Here is a 16,793-nt window from a genome sequence, read left to right as displayed (position 1 = left end):
ATATTTATTATTATTATAATTACTATATATTTTAATCATTCCTGATTTAATTGATACTATTAGTAGAAGTACGCAAATGTTTATACATAATATACTTTTGCCGGTAATCTCGCAATATTCATTTTATATATATTCCTTTACATAAATATAAAGATTAATATCTAGTACAATAAAGACATATTGGTGAGTATGATTTAATTTGGTTAGATCAGGGATTTTACTTTTTTAATAATCGATTTACACTGTGTTCATATGCTATTTTGCTATTTAATGAAAATGTATAAACATACATTTCTATATTATATAATCTGTTAAATACCAATAAATATAATTGGAAATGTTGAAACCTAACTTATGCAAAACTTTTCGAATCGAGAAATAAAATATTTAAACATTAAAATAATAAAATATTAAAAATAAAAACTGTCACTGAAATTCAAAAAATTTCTTGACTTCTTGTCAAGAAATCTTCGTCTAGATAACAATTTCTTGTCTTGTTTTGAAATCAATTTCCAATTTCTTGTCTTGACCTTGTCTTGATTCAAGACAAAACCAAGACAAGATTTCTTGAATTTCTTGATCTTGATGAAACACTAGATATTATTGAATAAAAACATTTATTTAAAAAATAGAATATATAGTTTCTAAAATTATTTTATAATTAATCTTACAAAAAATATTTTGTTATAACACGGTGCAAGTTAGTTTTCCTTTAGAAAATAGATTATATACTAAGGAAAAATACGGTTTTATTGAGAAACGCTGCGAACGCTTAAGCAATATATCGACCGTTAAACGGTAGTCACTTTGATTATCGCGGTTATCGATTTCTCGTGAAATTAACAAATCGGCACGATACATAATCTTATGCGTGCCGATTTTTTGCGCGAATTATGATAGGTCTCTCTCTACTTTACGCATGAGGTAAATTATAGTATAATAGCGAAAGCAGGTTCTATGTGATACATACACGTTGTATCGAGCTGTTAGGCACGCGTAAGTCTATCCCGTGACGTGGATAAGCCATTAGAAAACGTGCAGCCTAACATGCGTGAAATTGTCAAAGATAACGCACAGATGAATATAAGAGAATATAACTGAGAGGACATAATGGAATATGTGACGAATCGAGTATATCAAAAGTGTGTCAGCCGACTTAAATATCTATCGATAAAGCATGCAAGGTAATATCGTTTAATGCATATGCGGTAGAGTGTATGTACTCACGTATATTGAAGAAAAAATTTGTTATCAGTACTTTAGTAAAAGGCTTGGCAGTAAAAAGTGAGAAAATCGAAAAATAATTCTTGCTATCTATGTCCACGTAAATCTTTTCAGCATTTTTGTAAAAAACGGATTTTTGTAAAATATTCTGTGAATTTTATAATAAAATCAATACATCGCATGGAAACCATAAAATTGTAATTTAAGCTCATCAACGCATTTTAATAACTGTTGATGCTAATTATTTCACGTTTTGCGAAGTATAGTTGTGAAATTTCAAAAATGTTATAAATAGGTCTGGACGGGCATCTAATTTTGGAAAAAGAAATTATGCTTTAATTTTAAAAAATATACGGAAAGAACTATTTCGAAACATAAGCTAAAGTATTTAAAAATTAATGCAGAGAGATATGAAAATAATTTCATTGACTCATCAAGCATAACAAGCAATCCTGCAAAAAATGTTGACATTTTAGCAGTCATTTGAGCATCCTACGTAATTATTTTGATGGTTCAACAAAATTATTTTCAGCTTTATATGTAGCTAAATTTTTAAATACTTTCACTAAGCTTTTTTTCATCCTTTCTAAGTAGTACATATATCTCTGCATAGTCCAACATTTTTAATAACATGCGTAATTCGTTCCAGCCATCGCGCGCTTAATCTCCAGCATCGTAGTTCGCAAGTAGGTACATGTATCTATATTTTTAAAAGATAATTTAATGGCTGGTCGCACGTTCCATTTAACTTAAACGAAATGGGCGGGTCCGAGAGACTTGGAAGACTTAGGCTCTTCTCCAAGGAATACGGTAATAACCTACCTCAAAAAGAAACGGATCAAATCGCGTGTTAGGTATGCGACGCGCGACCTGGGGAATTGGCCCCCGGCACGTGAGAGAAGCCCTCCTGTGTGAGATACCTAACAGTATCTTCTCGGATTACTCACGCCTCACTCCGCCAAAGGCTTCTTCGCGGCGTAATAATCGTTCTCCACATCGACAATTAGTAAACTATGCGCCTCATTCTCAATTGTTCCCAAATTGTCTGCCATAAAGCCGCCGAGAAAGCTTCGATAACTTACATTGTGTGATCATATATGATATCCCCTGCCTTCACAAGGTGCATTTCAACGCCATTTATCTAATCTCCCAGAATTACTCCTATTGTCCGAAAAATTTAATTAATAACACACATAGCCATGCACATGTAGGGGAGATCGGGACCGATTGTCACAGTTTTTGATTATTGATTTTTAGAAAAAAGTGGATGCCTGATTTTGAAATATTATATACGTTACAATATATACCTACATCCTTTAGGTATTAAAAAAAATGTTACTCGTAAATTCATCATATCATAAAAATAAGTTATTTAATTTTAAATGAAGCTGCGAAAATATGACAATTAACCCCGTGTTCTGGGTTGATTGTCACACGTTCTAGGATTGGCAGTAGCATATTTGTTATGGACAACATATAAAAAACACAATTTTTATTTTAATATCAGTTCTATATTTTGAGAAATAATAGTAATTATAGTATTAATACAAATAAAATAGTTATTTTAATCATAAAATACGTAATTTGTTTTTGTATCATAGTTTCTATATGAAAAATGAAAAAATATATATCTATATGAAATATAATATATTTGCAAGTATATTCTCTGAAAATGTGTCCTCTAAAGATATAAAAAAAAATTAATTCTCACCTAATCTCGTCTCATTTTGGTCAATCTACCCCACATAACCATTTTTAATAAAACAGATTGTATTCACAAACTAAATCAGAATAATGATTACTTAATTGTAGCAAAGATCTTCTAAGATATGTCATTTTCTATGAATACAGGGATATTACGGTTAATAATGCCAAAGACTTGTCAGACAACAAAATCGGTGATTATAAAAATTTACTCACCAACTTCATTTTCTCAAAAATCGCTATAAATAATATATACAATGCTTGTGGTGCAAACCATTTTACACAACAAATTAATATTATATCAGCTATCTACAGTCAAAAAAAGAGATTTTTCTGCCGTGTCTTGTGTGAATTATAAGCATTTTGACAATCAACCCCGTACGAAAACCAGCCCTGGTCTCCCCTATGTGATTCTAATATTGGGAAAAGGAGCCAGAGTGAGATATAATGGAAATGATTTGCAAGAGAAGCGTACACGCTTCAATTCAATACCAAATCTCTCACTGCAATGCATTGCAATTGGAAACGAACGGGATTTCTCGTCGCTTCCCACAAGGGCGTTTTCTTCCTGAACATCGATATTCCGTGTGGCGTTCATCTTGCCTTAATTGATACGTCGAAGTCCTCGAGTTAGCCGAGCGTGACCAGGTCATCTTTAACGCACGGTATAGAGGAATTATCTCGCCGTTTCGCGTCCATATATAATAGTCGGTCCAGTGATGCTTCCGTATTCACGAAGCTGAGAGTGTAAATACCGATATTCACCAATTGCCCATGTCTAGATTCTACCATTGACTATCGTGCCGCTTACCAATTAACGGAAGAGACTTGATTATCTGTGCACACGGAGCTGTTGTTTCTTGTCGTCGTCGTTGCGCTCCGAACAGCCAATTTCCTCCCATCTAGGAGAAGTCGAGTGCTATGTAAACATAGCGTACGTACTTCGTTTTTCACTTCGTTTTCTATGATGTTACCGTTCCGTCAGTTTTAACGTCATTTTAATAGTTAACGTAATCGTCATAGATAATTGTACTTCCTCTTGTTATACGTCGTAGATATGTACTAGATACGTATTTTCGTTAGTCGTATCTGCACTGTTAGAAATTTCTCAATGAATTTTAATTAACATATGTAAAGGAAGCATGTGATTATGCACGAAATTAAAGGTAATGAATGATGTAAATAAAAACTAAATTACAGTAGTCTTAAACGTGATGAACGTATGTATTGAAATTAATGAACATATTATTATAGAAATTAATTTACGTTAATGAAAAGTACGAGATCTGTAACTGAAAAGTAATTTACGTTAATGACATGTAAGAAACGTAAACGTATTAAACGTTAAGCGTTAATAGTATTAGGCTTAATTAAAATATTATTAATATTCGTAAATGTAAATGTAGGTAAATGAAATTTAATATACTACAAACTTAAATTTCATTAATATGTATATTAATAGTTATTTCAATTACGATTAATTAAATGTCATCTATATCCGTAAATGAAAAGTATATTAAATTTCATTACACTTAATTTTTCAGTTACTGTAAACTTAAATCTCATTAACATGTGCATTAATAGTCCTTTCAGTTACAGAGAAATTAAACTTTATTCACCAATGTACATTAAAAGTTAATAAAATTTAAGAACACTTCTAACAGTGTGTAACAAGATCATTATACTAAAAATACACTCTTTACATCATTACGATTTTTATTAAGTCATTATTGATTATTAGAATATTCCGCAATTTTTTCTCGCACTACATATCGAAATAAATTAATATTTTATTCTATTATCACTTGCCTTGCTTTGGTAACATTGATAAGATTGATAAAATATATTGAAAAAAAGCTCTCCTTTCTTTATGCATATCTTATATTTGTGAAAATGTTTCTCACGATATTGGATCAAGATTTACAGCTATTTGTTGATTTACTGAAAAAAAGTTTCTCTTCAAATGTATCGTAGTGGTAAACGAAAAAATTAATTTATTTTGACGTATATTGTTAGGAAATAATTCACATGATTTTTGCTTGTAGCGTCATAATTCATGGCTGCAGTGAGGAAATACAAGTCTTAAATGTCACACATTTTGCACTACGTTGCAAATCCGTTATTTTCCGCACGATGCTTAATTTCTATTAACATTTGCTGTCGTACGTGAACTAGTACAATATTTATATAATAATTCAAAATTGAAAATTATTTTAATAAAATTGAGATTATATCTTGCGTAAATTATTACAGATAAAATTTAAATTGTATTTATAGTGATATTTAAATTAGGATATCATTGCTATAAATCGAGCTTTAACATAGATATTCAAAAATCCTTGAAAACTTTATATAGTTCTCTTCCATTCGCTCGTTTTTTGCAATGTACCTAGAAAGTATCTGCTTTAGGTGACATTAAGGGATAGATACGATACTAGAAAAGGGGAAACGAGAGCTCATTTTCACACCCCTGAAAAGCAATTGAAAGAGAGAGAGAGAGAGAGAGAGAGAGAGAGAGAGAGAGTCTCTGAAAAATAAAACAGAAAAAATAAAGGCGTGAAAAAAGATGAAAAAAGAAAGCGAGGAGGACGAAGATACGGTCGGGTTGGTGTTCTTCGTGGGAGAGAAGCGCAGGACACGCGTGTACGTGCCAGTGCGTCTTGCCCGCACGAACACGCACGCGTGCACACATGACACTTCGATGGCGTGTGAAATATAACTGAGATTTTTCTTCCTGACTACACCACGGAGAGAGCTCTGCAGCTTCTCTCTCGCCGTTTCTTCCTCCTGTTCGCCTTTCAGAACTGCGACGAGCCACGTAAGTAAAAATGCACTTCATCGGATTTAAAACGCATTGAATGGTCTTCGTTTTTAAACGTAAAAACTAATAGCTTCAATAATTTTAACTTTGATGTATTGAAACGTCATAGAAGATAATGAAAATTGAAGAGTTTTGAATGATAAACTTGGAAAAAAATTAAATAAAAAATTCTTTTTTAAAGTTTTCGAAATTTTATTTCAATTTAATTTTAAAGTGTAATTTAATAATAAATAATTGATAACTTTTTATGTGAGAATAATTTAATCAAGATCACTAAATTGCTCTCACACATAGAAAATCCCACTTGAAAAATTATTCAATCAGAATAATTAAATTACTTCCGTCGATCCAGATAAATTACGTCTATTTTTCTTCCTTTCTCCCTTCATTAAATATTTATAAAAATTACCGTTATCGTACACTTAATTATTTATATACATTTAATTATGTTTCCCATATCATTGCATCATTACTTCCCTTCTGTTCACGGTTGCGACGTTTCTTCCGGTATTCTTGTGAACGCGCGGCCTTTAAAAGACGAGGCGTGTACGCACCTATTCGCCTACGTCTTCCCTTTCCCGCAGTTTTCCTCCTTTTCCTTTTTATTTATTCTCAACATGTAGCGGACGCCCTCGAAGCCGTCGGCAAACGACCGCAAAACCGCGCCTTCCATCGGCGGCGTAGAGCACAATGTGCTGACTACCGACCAACCGGAGCAACAAAACCGCTCGTAAAAACCCCGTTCCGTCCAACCCGTTCGCCGAAATCTGCGACGACACCGTATAAAATCTGCGTCGAAACTGTGAATATAAAAATAATCTTGACGAGAGAGCCTAGTTGACCCCGTACAATAATCTAGATTAATCCTACAAATATGTATCGTTTATTTATTATAACAACGACATATATAATTAAAAAACAAAATTTTTTAAAAATAAATTTTGAATTATTAAAATTTTAATTAATAATGTTATATTATGTAATATATTAACTTCGAAATGTAATTTTGGTATCATAATTGATTATAAAGGATTAAAAGTACGTATATCCCTTTGAAGTGTGCTTTTCCTATTTTTTTCTTGGTTTTTGCGTAAGCAATTAAAAAATGACAATTGTTTAATTATGTCATTGTTGTAGGAGATGAGCGATATATTTAACGTATAAAATATATAATATATGAAATTAGAAAATCGCCAAAAGCCTTCAGGCTGTTATTTTATTAATTACGATTGATATTCAGTAATACTCTTTCTTCTATTTTCTGGTTTATTTCCTTGTCACTAATACGTACTTTTATTTGCTTGTAAATGCGATTACCTGTCACGAAATGTTGCACTTAATGGTACAACTCGAAGAACATTAATTCTTTTCTGTCTCTTTTACGAGTTCTCTTTCGATTTCGTTTCTTTTTCAGTGACGAGCGGAATCACGTGGTCGTCGTTAGTGACCATAAGTGGTGCATGTAACGATTAAAAATTATGACGTTCGACAAAGAAACATGTGTTCTTTTTAATTAACGACAACTTTTGTATTAAAAATTTTGATTAAAAGAAGCGAATCAATTAAAAATAAACTCAACATTGCAAACAGTTTTGTTAATAATTATTAAGAAAACAATTGTAATTATTGCTAATTACTTTGTCTTCTCAGATTTATTAATTTTATATTAATTTATTAAATTATGTTATTTATGAAGTTATATATGTCAATATATGCATTATTTATTCCAAATTTATGCATAAATTTATTCCAAATTTAACATATATTATTAGATAGATTGAATGCCTTTGGACGAAATGCCTTTGATAAAATAGTTTTTCATAAAGAACATTAAGAGCTTTAAATTGTGGCATATGTGTCGCAGAATATGATGCATGCGATGCGTACATTACATTCCGACAGTGACGAATAGCGAGAGAGATCGGCTATCACGATTCGCAACGTCAAGACTTCGCTCATAAATTTTGACACGTTTGGTTATCGAAAATCTCTACTGGCATTTACCACCAATATGACGTGTTCTATTCTACCATTTTAATTTAAATGGTAAAATTGATAAAACTGATATAATAAACAGTTCAAATCATAAATCGAAACCAAACGGATTTACTGCTGTCACGTTAAATTGTCACGTTGTATTTCTAACGTTTTGTTTCAAACGTAAATAGAATGAAAAATATTCTGTACGCATATATGGTATATATATATATATTATCTGACAGATAATAATTTCACTAATCATTTTCTTTTAAAAAATATTTGAGATGTACATGGAAAGAATAGTTTTGCTTTAGAAGTATCTAAAAAAGCTGCATACAAATCTGAAAATAATTTTATTAAACTAAAAATAATTATGTAGGAAACTTTTTTAAGCATGATGAGCAATACTGCAAAAAATTTTGACATTCTAATAACCAGCTTGAGTAGCCTACATGATTATTTTGATAATTTGATAAAATTTCAGATTTGTATTTAGCTAAATTTTTAGATAATTTAGCGCCAAACCATATTTTCCATGAAGAATTTTAATTACGTTCAAATTCTTTCAATAAACATATAAATAATATGATTAGTTTGCGTTTATTGAGAAAATTTAAATGAGCAATACGGATTATTTCCTGAAATTGATCTAAAACATTGTCTTGCTCTTTGTATAAAATAAGATCTGCGGTGCCGTCAAATAACCACGCTTGCAATCAAAATAACAAGTTTAGCACAGTTAACGGCAAATAAAATTCGTCGACGGTTGAGCTGACATGACAGTTTTCAATTAGAGGTGAGTCTCATCTCAAGCGCTGACAGATTGGAGAGTTGAATACCTTCCACTTTAAAGAAGAATCGAAAAGGTTCGTTAATTCGCGACTGATTTACACGACTCCATAAAACCTGCAAAGATGAGAGACATAGAACTGAGAATAGAAACCGGGAAGTTAATAACGCTGTGGGTGGCACAAAGTTTTGTGGTTGCGCAATTCTTGCGGAAAACTTACAGAAAAAAAAAACGATAAAGCTCGGAGTCACGTACATTGTGATTGATGTTTCTTCCATATCGTGAAACGCGAATATAAAAGAAAATAATTTTTTTTTATTTTTTGAATGTTTAGCGAGAATTTAAGAAAATCAAGAACTTTTAAAAAAAAATCATTTCTCGATGATGATGAAAAAAAATTGTATTCAATATTAAATGAAAATCAACCAAGGAATATTCAATACTATACGTTAGGGAAGAAGACTATATTCAATCAAAATAACCTTAAGTGATATTTTTCGCAATAAATTTTCCGTGTTTCAAAGGTGATCATTATCTCAGCGATATTTTCTTTATCTTCTGAGAAAGCTTTAGAACAGGTTGGCTTGCGAAATATCCTGTATCCCTAAGCGTAGAAATACAATAAAAGCTAATCTTTAACACTTTGGTAGTTGCAAAACATTTAATTAATGTTAGATGAGATCGCAAAGGCGTCTGAGCTTTGTACGCGCCAACTCATTATCTCGACTATTTTCTTGAACAATTTTTATTTAATCGTAACCGCTGCGTTGGAGTTGCCTATGGTAACCGCAAAGCTGCTTTCCATCGCCTGTGGAATCGCCAAGTATGATTGCGCTTTGGTTGTAATCCGTATTCCTTCCTTGAATAAGAGATGCGCGAAATTATTTTGAGAAGGGAGCAAAAAATAATTTTTCAAAAGAAGTTTTCGTAATGAAGATGTTACCTACAAGACGTTCAAGAAATTCCATTCGCAGACAATGTCTTCTTTTGCAAATATAAGTAATGTTAAAAAGATGGATGTTAATACAAATAAGATTAGAAATATTACTGCTTATAGAGAAATATTTAAAATCATTACTTTATTATTATTATAATGTAATGCAAGCGTATAAATGCTCCTAAAGAAATATTAAATTTATAATTTTCTGAGACGTAGTCATTATTATTGTTATTTCCATAGGTTGACGCGTATACAGATGTATGCAAATAATTATTATTAAATTATTAATATATTCTATGAGTATATCGTACGTTTCTACGCATTAATTTAATTCAAATTACGATTAAAATCTGCGAGTATTGCCAATGGCGCTCTGCACGTATCAATTACACTGTGTGTTTAAAATACCACACATTCGCGTCAATAAGAAGAGAGATGGCATGCATTCTCGATTTCAGCCATGGCTGACGAGTGCGGTGGTAATAATAATTATTGTAATAATCCGCAATGAGTATTCTTTCTCGCCGTTGAAATCTCATTGTCCTTAGAAAATGTTACGGCCACCACGGGTATTAGCTTACGCTGGAGACTCGGAAGGTCGCGGTTTGCGAATAAACTTTCCTCCTTTTATTACCGAGATCAACGCGAAACCCTTTACAATGACGCGGTTGAAATATTGGTGAATATAGAGTGTATGTAATATATCTCGAGGATCATATCAAATATCTTGAGTTAGTATACGAATATATGCCCTAGGGAGAGGTACCAGGATTTCTTTATTCGAACAGGGTTTCTTGTTAATGTTATGACGAAAAGAAATGAAGTCCAGAAATTCTTCACGGTTTATTATTATGCTCTTTTTATATTACTGCATATTTACAGATACATATAATAATTATAAAAATAGATATTTTCATACAGCACTGAATAAAATTACCAGGTGAGGTAGAAAGCAAAGTTGTGTAAAAGAAAAAATTAAATATAAATTCTATTGTTTTGTAATAGTTTTTAAAAATATTTAAATTATTATTTCTTTAACTCTTGCACATTCTGTGTACATTACGATCGATATATATCAAATTTGAAAACATTATCCATTAAAATTAATTGATTCTACACGGAGAGAATTTTCTCTTAGAATTTAGTCTGAAAATCATGATAATAGTGGGACAACATAGTATTTCAAAGAATAGTATGTGAGTCTCTTTGATTTATTGATATGTATCATAATAAGATATATAATATATTTTATTAATTTTACTAAAGAGTATAGTAAAATTTCAATAATTTTAAAATATGTTACGCAGTTTATGATTCTTTATTATTTTCAACAGAATAGATGCCAAGTAGTTATAAATATATAAAATAGCTCATACAATTTTTACCATGCAGTATGATATTTTTTATCTCATTTAGTCGCTTATAATAATTTTAGCATGTAATGGTAATTTATCAACTGTAATCGATATTTATCGGTTATTTTTGTCGTCGAGTGTGTCTCTAGCTACGCTAGAACTTGTACGAACAGGAAACAAACGAACAGAAGTCGACAAGTCGTCCGCGTCCTGCCATCATTCGTGGCCCGAGTCTGAAGTGATTCGAAGTGCGTAGCAGTGCATAATATTTGTGCGTAATATTGTGAGTGCATTACACAAAAGTATATAAGTTTAGAAGAGGATCATCATATCCGAGTTTCTTTCTGTAAGTAAATAGTTTGATTATATGATCATGGGCGATTTTTGGCGTGCTTCTGGCCACCACATAGCAACCAAAAACAATCGCGACTAAGGCTATCTTCTTTTTCAGGAATCAGAAGACAAAGATAGTCTTAACACTCTTAATCATGGTTGCTTTTGGTTGCTATAGCAGAAGCACGCCTAAAATCGCCTTATGTGTGTTCTATGACGTAATTTATGTGTACTCAATTTTCATGCAACTTTATGGCCGCGTTCGTTACGAAGATGATCCTACATGGTCAATAATATCATAATTCATAAATATTAATAAATACTGATAATATTACTGAGTGTGTGTGGTTAATGTCAATGGATTGACGTAAAATGTTGACGGTGTCTGAATTTTGGTTTTCGAGCATCAGTATCGTTTTTATTAGAATTCATGTCACAGTATTTCACGGTGCAATAGATAATATATATAAAACTAAAGTGAGAGAAATATATTATATCAATAATACTGATCGTGTAAGGTCAAAAATACTGAAAATATTGCTGCATACTGTCAGTATTACTGATTCAATATTACTGATCAGTATTATTGACTGTGTAGGCCATCTTAACGCTCGATCACAATGCTCACAAGAATTGTTTGTCCTTATTTGATAACAAGGATGGAATAATTTCACAAGCATTGTGTTGAATAGAACGCAGTCTACTTCTATTAACTTTATACAAAATATATATAACACAATTATTTGAATAAATTGCACTATACTGTGTCAATCAAATTTATATATGATATTTTTGGAATGAAAGTGATTTATATTTTGTGTTTCTTTTATATTTTTTCACAGCAATTATGGATAATAATCCAGAAAAAGTAAGATTTAAATATTATTTATGTTTGTCTCTATGAATTGATATTAAAATCCAATTGTAACACAGTATAACACAAATTCACTTTTTATTTAATATATCAAAATTACATTATATATGTAATATAATACATAAACTTAAAAGCGAGGTAATTGCAATTAATTTATATTTTCAATATTTTATTTCAAATTTTACAGTAAAATCTTTTTTTTTTTAGAGTATTTTTAGAGTAATTTATTTTTATTAAGAAAAATTATATTATTATTTAAAATAATAAGAAAAATATTATATTAATTGCAGAATCGAGAAGGATTTTATAATGATCAAAGAGAAAATGTTAGTACTTTATTCATTTTTATCTTCGTTTATGTATCTGTATTATCATTTAAATATATAATTAAGTATGATATTGTAGGCCATTCATAAATTACTATCAAATACTACGAAAGGAAAATTGGTATTAAAAGCTTATCATGATAATGGACGTTTATCTAAACAGACACGAAACTTATTAAGTCGATTAATTATTCAACAAGAAGATCGAGCTTTTCAAAATGTGAATATTGGCCGAAATCCAGATCATCTTAATAATTTTGTGTAAGATTTATACATATTATCATAATAAATTAATAATTTTTCTCCATAAAATTATGTGCTATTTAATTTGTTATTATAATAGTATTTAATTTTATTTTATCAAATTTTTTCAAATTAAATTTCATTTTTAGAATTACACGTCAACGGTTTGAAGAATTGGCAACCTTAATTACAGAATTATTTAAGAGTGAAAACTCTCGTACTTATTATTCACCTTATTCATGTATTAATAAAAAAAGAGTTAATCCTTCCGGGAAATTAATTGAACATTTCCATTACATAAAATCAAAATTACGACGATCTGGTATATTAACACCGCTAAATAAAACAATCATTGATCAGTCTTATGAACCTTGTGGTAAATATAATCGATACTTCAAATTTATTCACATACTTTTTATTCATATACTTATTTCTTATTTTTTAAATATTATAATAAAAGTTATACTATGAGAATATACATATAATTTTTTTCAATTTTAATAGAATCTGTCAATTTAAAGTTGGATTGGTTGAAAAATCATTTGGATCCAGAAGAAACTATTGTTGATTACTGGATGGCAACATTTCAAGCACGTCAGGTTTATTAAAAAAAAAAGTGAAATTTATGATTATTATGAGTCTTTCCCATGTTTAAAAATTAGTCTTGGTGCGACATTGGTAAGTTTGATAAAAAATTTTTTTTAATCAATTCAATAACAAAAATTAATTTATTAATAATAATTATAAATTTGTATAGTTAAAAAATGATTTCGATCAATTATATCCTAATAAAAATGATACGTTTTTCGATCGTTGGGAAATTATTCGAAATTTCTTAATTAAAAATTTGCAAAAATGCAAATCTATCAAAAACATTTTTGATAAAGCATATATCCATCTACTTCCAACTTTACTACAACGTAAGTATAAATTAAAAATAATTACATATTTGAATATTAATCTTAGATGAGTTAATAAATTTGTTTTTAATTTTTATTTATTTTATTTCACAGATAATAAAGACACGTTATTATTTTACTTACTGCCTCATTTAATTGAAGGATCACGAAAAAGAAAAAGAATTTCAACAAACAGTCAAGTACATAATTTGAATAAATTGTCCATTCAAGAGCGACGAGATTCTTTTTTATTACATGTCCAGGTAAATTTCTTTATTTGTTTTACAAATATAATAAAAAAAATATATTTTTTACTTTCTCTATGTTAAAATTAATGTAATTATTAAAATATATTTTCAGACAGCAACAGATATAATACCTGGTATACAAAGAAGGAAAGAAGAATTAAGGATCGCAGGGTTAACTTTTCAACCAACATCAATATTTGTTGGACAGTTAATAGCAATAGATGCTTCGTATGTTGCCGTTAAAAATGTATTATACAAAGTTGATTCATCGCTTGAAGCAATAGATCTATGCTTCCGTCTTTACATGGCATTAGATTGTGCCTATCCAGAACAAGCTTCATCTTTGTGGATTTTTATACAAAAGTGCTGCTTTGATATTCATCTACAAAGTGATGTTTGCAATCGATCTCTCAACATTCTAATAGGAGAAGTAGATGTATTATTTTCAAGTAATAATTAAAAAAAACTCATACTAATTTTATTAATTATTAAGTATATCTCTTAAAATCAGATTAAAAATGTTTATTTGTGTGGAATGTGCTAGTTCTTTTTTCTCTTCTAAAGTTTTTTTACGTCATATGTTATTATCACATCAGTCTCTTTCTGTATTTAAATGTGGTGATAGATCGTGTCTACGAACATATTCTTCATTTGAATCTTTCCGAAAACATATAAGATTAAAACATACTGTAAATGAAAAAAAGAATTATTTACTACAAAAGTGTCATGAAAATACTGAAACATGTATATCTATGTCAAGTTCATCAAACAGAACCGATTTGATTGATCATTCATTTCAAAATTTGTGTACGAGTATATTCGATGTATTTTCTGATACAAGTAATACTGATTTCGGTTTAATTTCTCATATAAGTAATACTAATTCTATAATTAGTTTCGATAAAAACTCTAATAGCAATAATGTTGACAGACATATAAATTTCGCTGCAAAATTATATCATTATCTTGATATTCCACGTTCCAGGACTGAAAGTATTATTATTGATACTGGTCAATTATTTAAAGATGTTCTTGATGATCTTAAGTATGACGTGATAAATTTATTAAATATTTCTAATGAAAAAGATATTTCCAATATTACAGAAATTTTTGAAAAAAGAAATTCTCGATTTGCCATTATTAATACACAATGGCAATGTTTGAAAATATTTCAACAGCTTGGAACTTACATAGCACCTCAAGAATATTTGTTAGGTGAAAGAAATGACTTCACAAGTAAAAAGGGTATTCAAATAGCAAAATCTATACCGGTGAAACTTCAATTTATACCAATTCGATTTGTTTTTCAACAATTTTTTGAAATACCTGGTGTTCTTGATTCTAAATTATATCAATACTCTTGAAGAAGATAATACCATCATTACAAATTTTATTCAAGGGAAACTTTGGAAAAATATAAATGCTCAATTGGAAGGTAAAACTGTTCTTCCATTGTTTTTGTACTTCGATGACTATGAAACTAATAACCCTCTTGGAAGTCACAAAGGTATTTCTAAATGCGGTGCCGTGTATTTGTCCATAGCATGTTTACCACCAAAACTGATATCGAAAATAAATAATATCTTTCTTTTTATTTTATTTAATTCTTTAGATAGAAAAGTTTTTAGCAATAGCACAACTTTTTCAAAAGTTATTGATGAATTACGTTATTTAGAAAATAATGGAATAACAATATGTCACAATAACGAGAAAAAATGCATTTATTTTAAGTTATCATTAATTTTAGGTGATAATTTAGGTTTACATTCAATTCTTGGCCTTGTTGAAAGCTTTAATACAATGCAATTTTGTAGATTTTGTCTTGTAAACAAGAATAACATACAGAATGTTTTTTACGAAGATAATGCCTCATTAAGGACTGAAACAAATTATTATACTGATTTATCACAAAATGAAAAAAAAACAGGAATATCTGAGTCATGTATATTTCATGGCATAAACAATTATCACGTTACAAAGAATTTAGTTGCTTGTGTTATTCACGACGTTCTCAAAGGTGTATGTCAATATGACTTGGGCTTGATATTATATCAATTTATAAAAGTTGATAAATATTTTAGCTTAACAGAATTAAATAACCGGATAAAAGGATTTAATTATGGTCCAAATAAAAATAAGCCGCCAGTAATCTTAACAAACCATATTAAAAATAAACATTTGTGTATGACAGCATCAGAAATGTTATGCTTTATAAGACATAATATAAATTTAATTATTAATCATTTAATTCCAACTAATAATGAATATTGGAATTTATTATTACAATTACGTGAGTTGGTTGAAATATTAATCAGTTCGAAATTTCTCATACATGCAGACACATTCTCCGAGAAAAAATAGGTGAATACTTAGAATCACTATCTACTCTATTTCCTGGACGTTTAAAACCTAAACATCATTTTTTAATTCATTATCCAAGAATATTTTTGATGTCAGGTCCGTTTTGGAATATTTCATCAATGCCATTTGAAAGTAAACACCGTGAAGGAAAAATAACTTCACGAGCTTCTATTAATCGTATTAATGTCTGTCGCACTATTGCTATTAAAAATCAATTAAGATTAAATTACACATTTTTAACAAAAAACGGTTTTTCACCTTGGACTTTTATATAAATGAAAAAAAGAATTATTTACTACAAAAGTGTCATGAAAATACTGAAACATGTATATCTATGTCAAGTTCATCAAACAGAACCGATTTGACTGATCATTTATTTCAAAATGATTTGTATTAATTTTGAAGGAAAAGATATATATACAGGTTGTTTAATGATGATACCATCAGAAAATGGATCTTTATTTTATAAGGTAGAATTAATTATAATCACCAACAATTCATTTGTACTACTTACAAAATTTTTATTGGATGTTTATCTTGAATAGTAATACTAATTCTATAATTAGTTTCGATAAAAACTCTAATAGCAATAATGTTGACAGACATAAAAAATTATTATTATTAATATAAATAAATTTATCTATTTTTTATAAAGTAAATATTATTAACAACCTTTAATAATCCTTTTATAATCA

The 16,793-nt window shown here is 29.4% G+C and overlaps 1 protein-coding gene across 1 annotated transcript; it reads left to right on the top strand.

Annotated features, from left to right (window-relative positions):
* Window positions 1–1,982: 1,982 nt before the first annotated feature.
* LOC108762153 (uncharacterized) lies at window positions 1,983–15,547 on the top strand (the record flags this gene model as incomplete). Its single annotated transcript, XM_018509015.1, has 5 exons — window positions 1,983–2,034; window positions 13,604–13,752; window positions 13,850–14,186; window positions 15,104–15,301; window positions 15,350–15,547. Coding segments are annotated over exons 1-5 (934 nt in total), but the record flags the coding sequence as incomplete, so codon positions are not given.
* Between the last annotated feature and the right edge of the window lie 1,246 nt (window positions 15,548–16,793).

This window comes from Trachymyrmex cornetzi, unplaced genomic scaffold (assembly GCF_001594075.2).
Source record: "Trachymyrmex cornetzi isolate Tcor2-1 unplaced genomic scaffold, Tcor1.1 scaffold279, whole genome shotgun sequence".
Lineage (NCBI taxonomy): Eukaryota > Metazoa > Arthropoda > Insecta > Hymenoptera > Formicidae > Trachymyrmex > Trachymyrmex cornetzi.
Note: the sequence above shows the minus strand (reverse complement) of the source record. Positions and strands in the feature narration are given on the sequence as shown.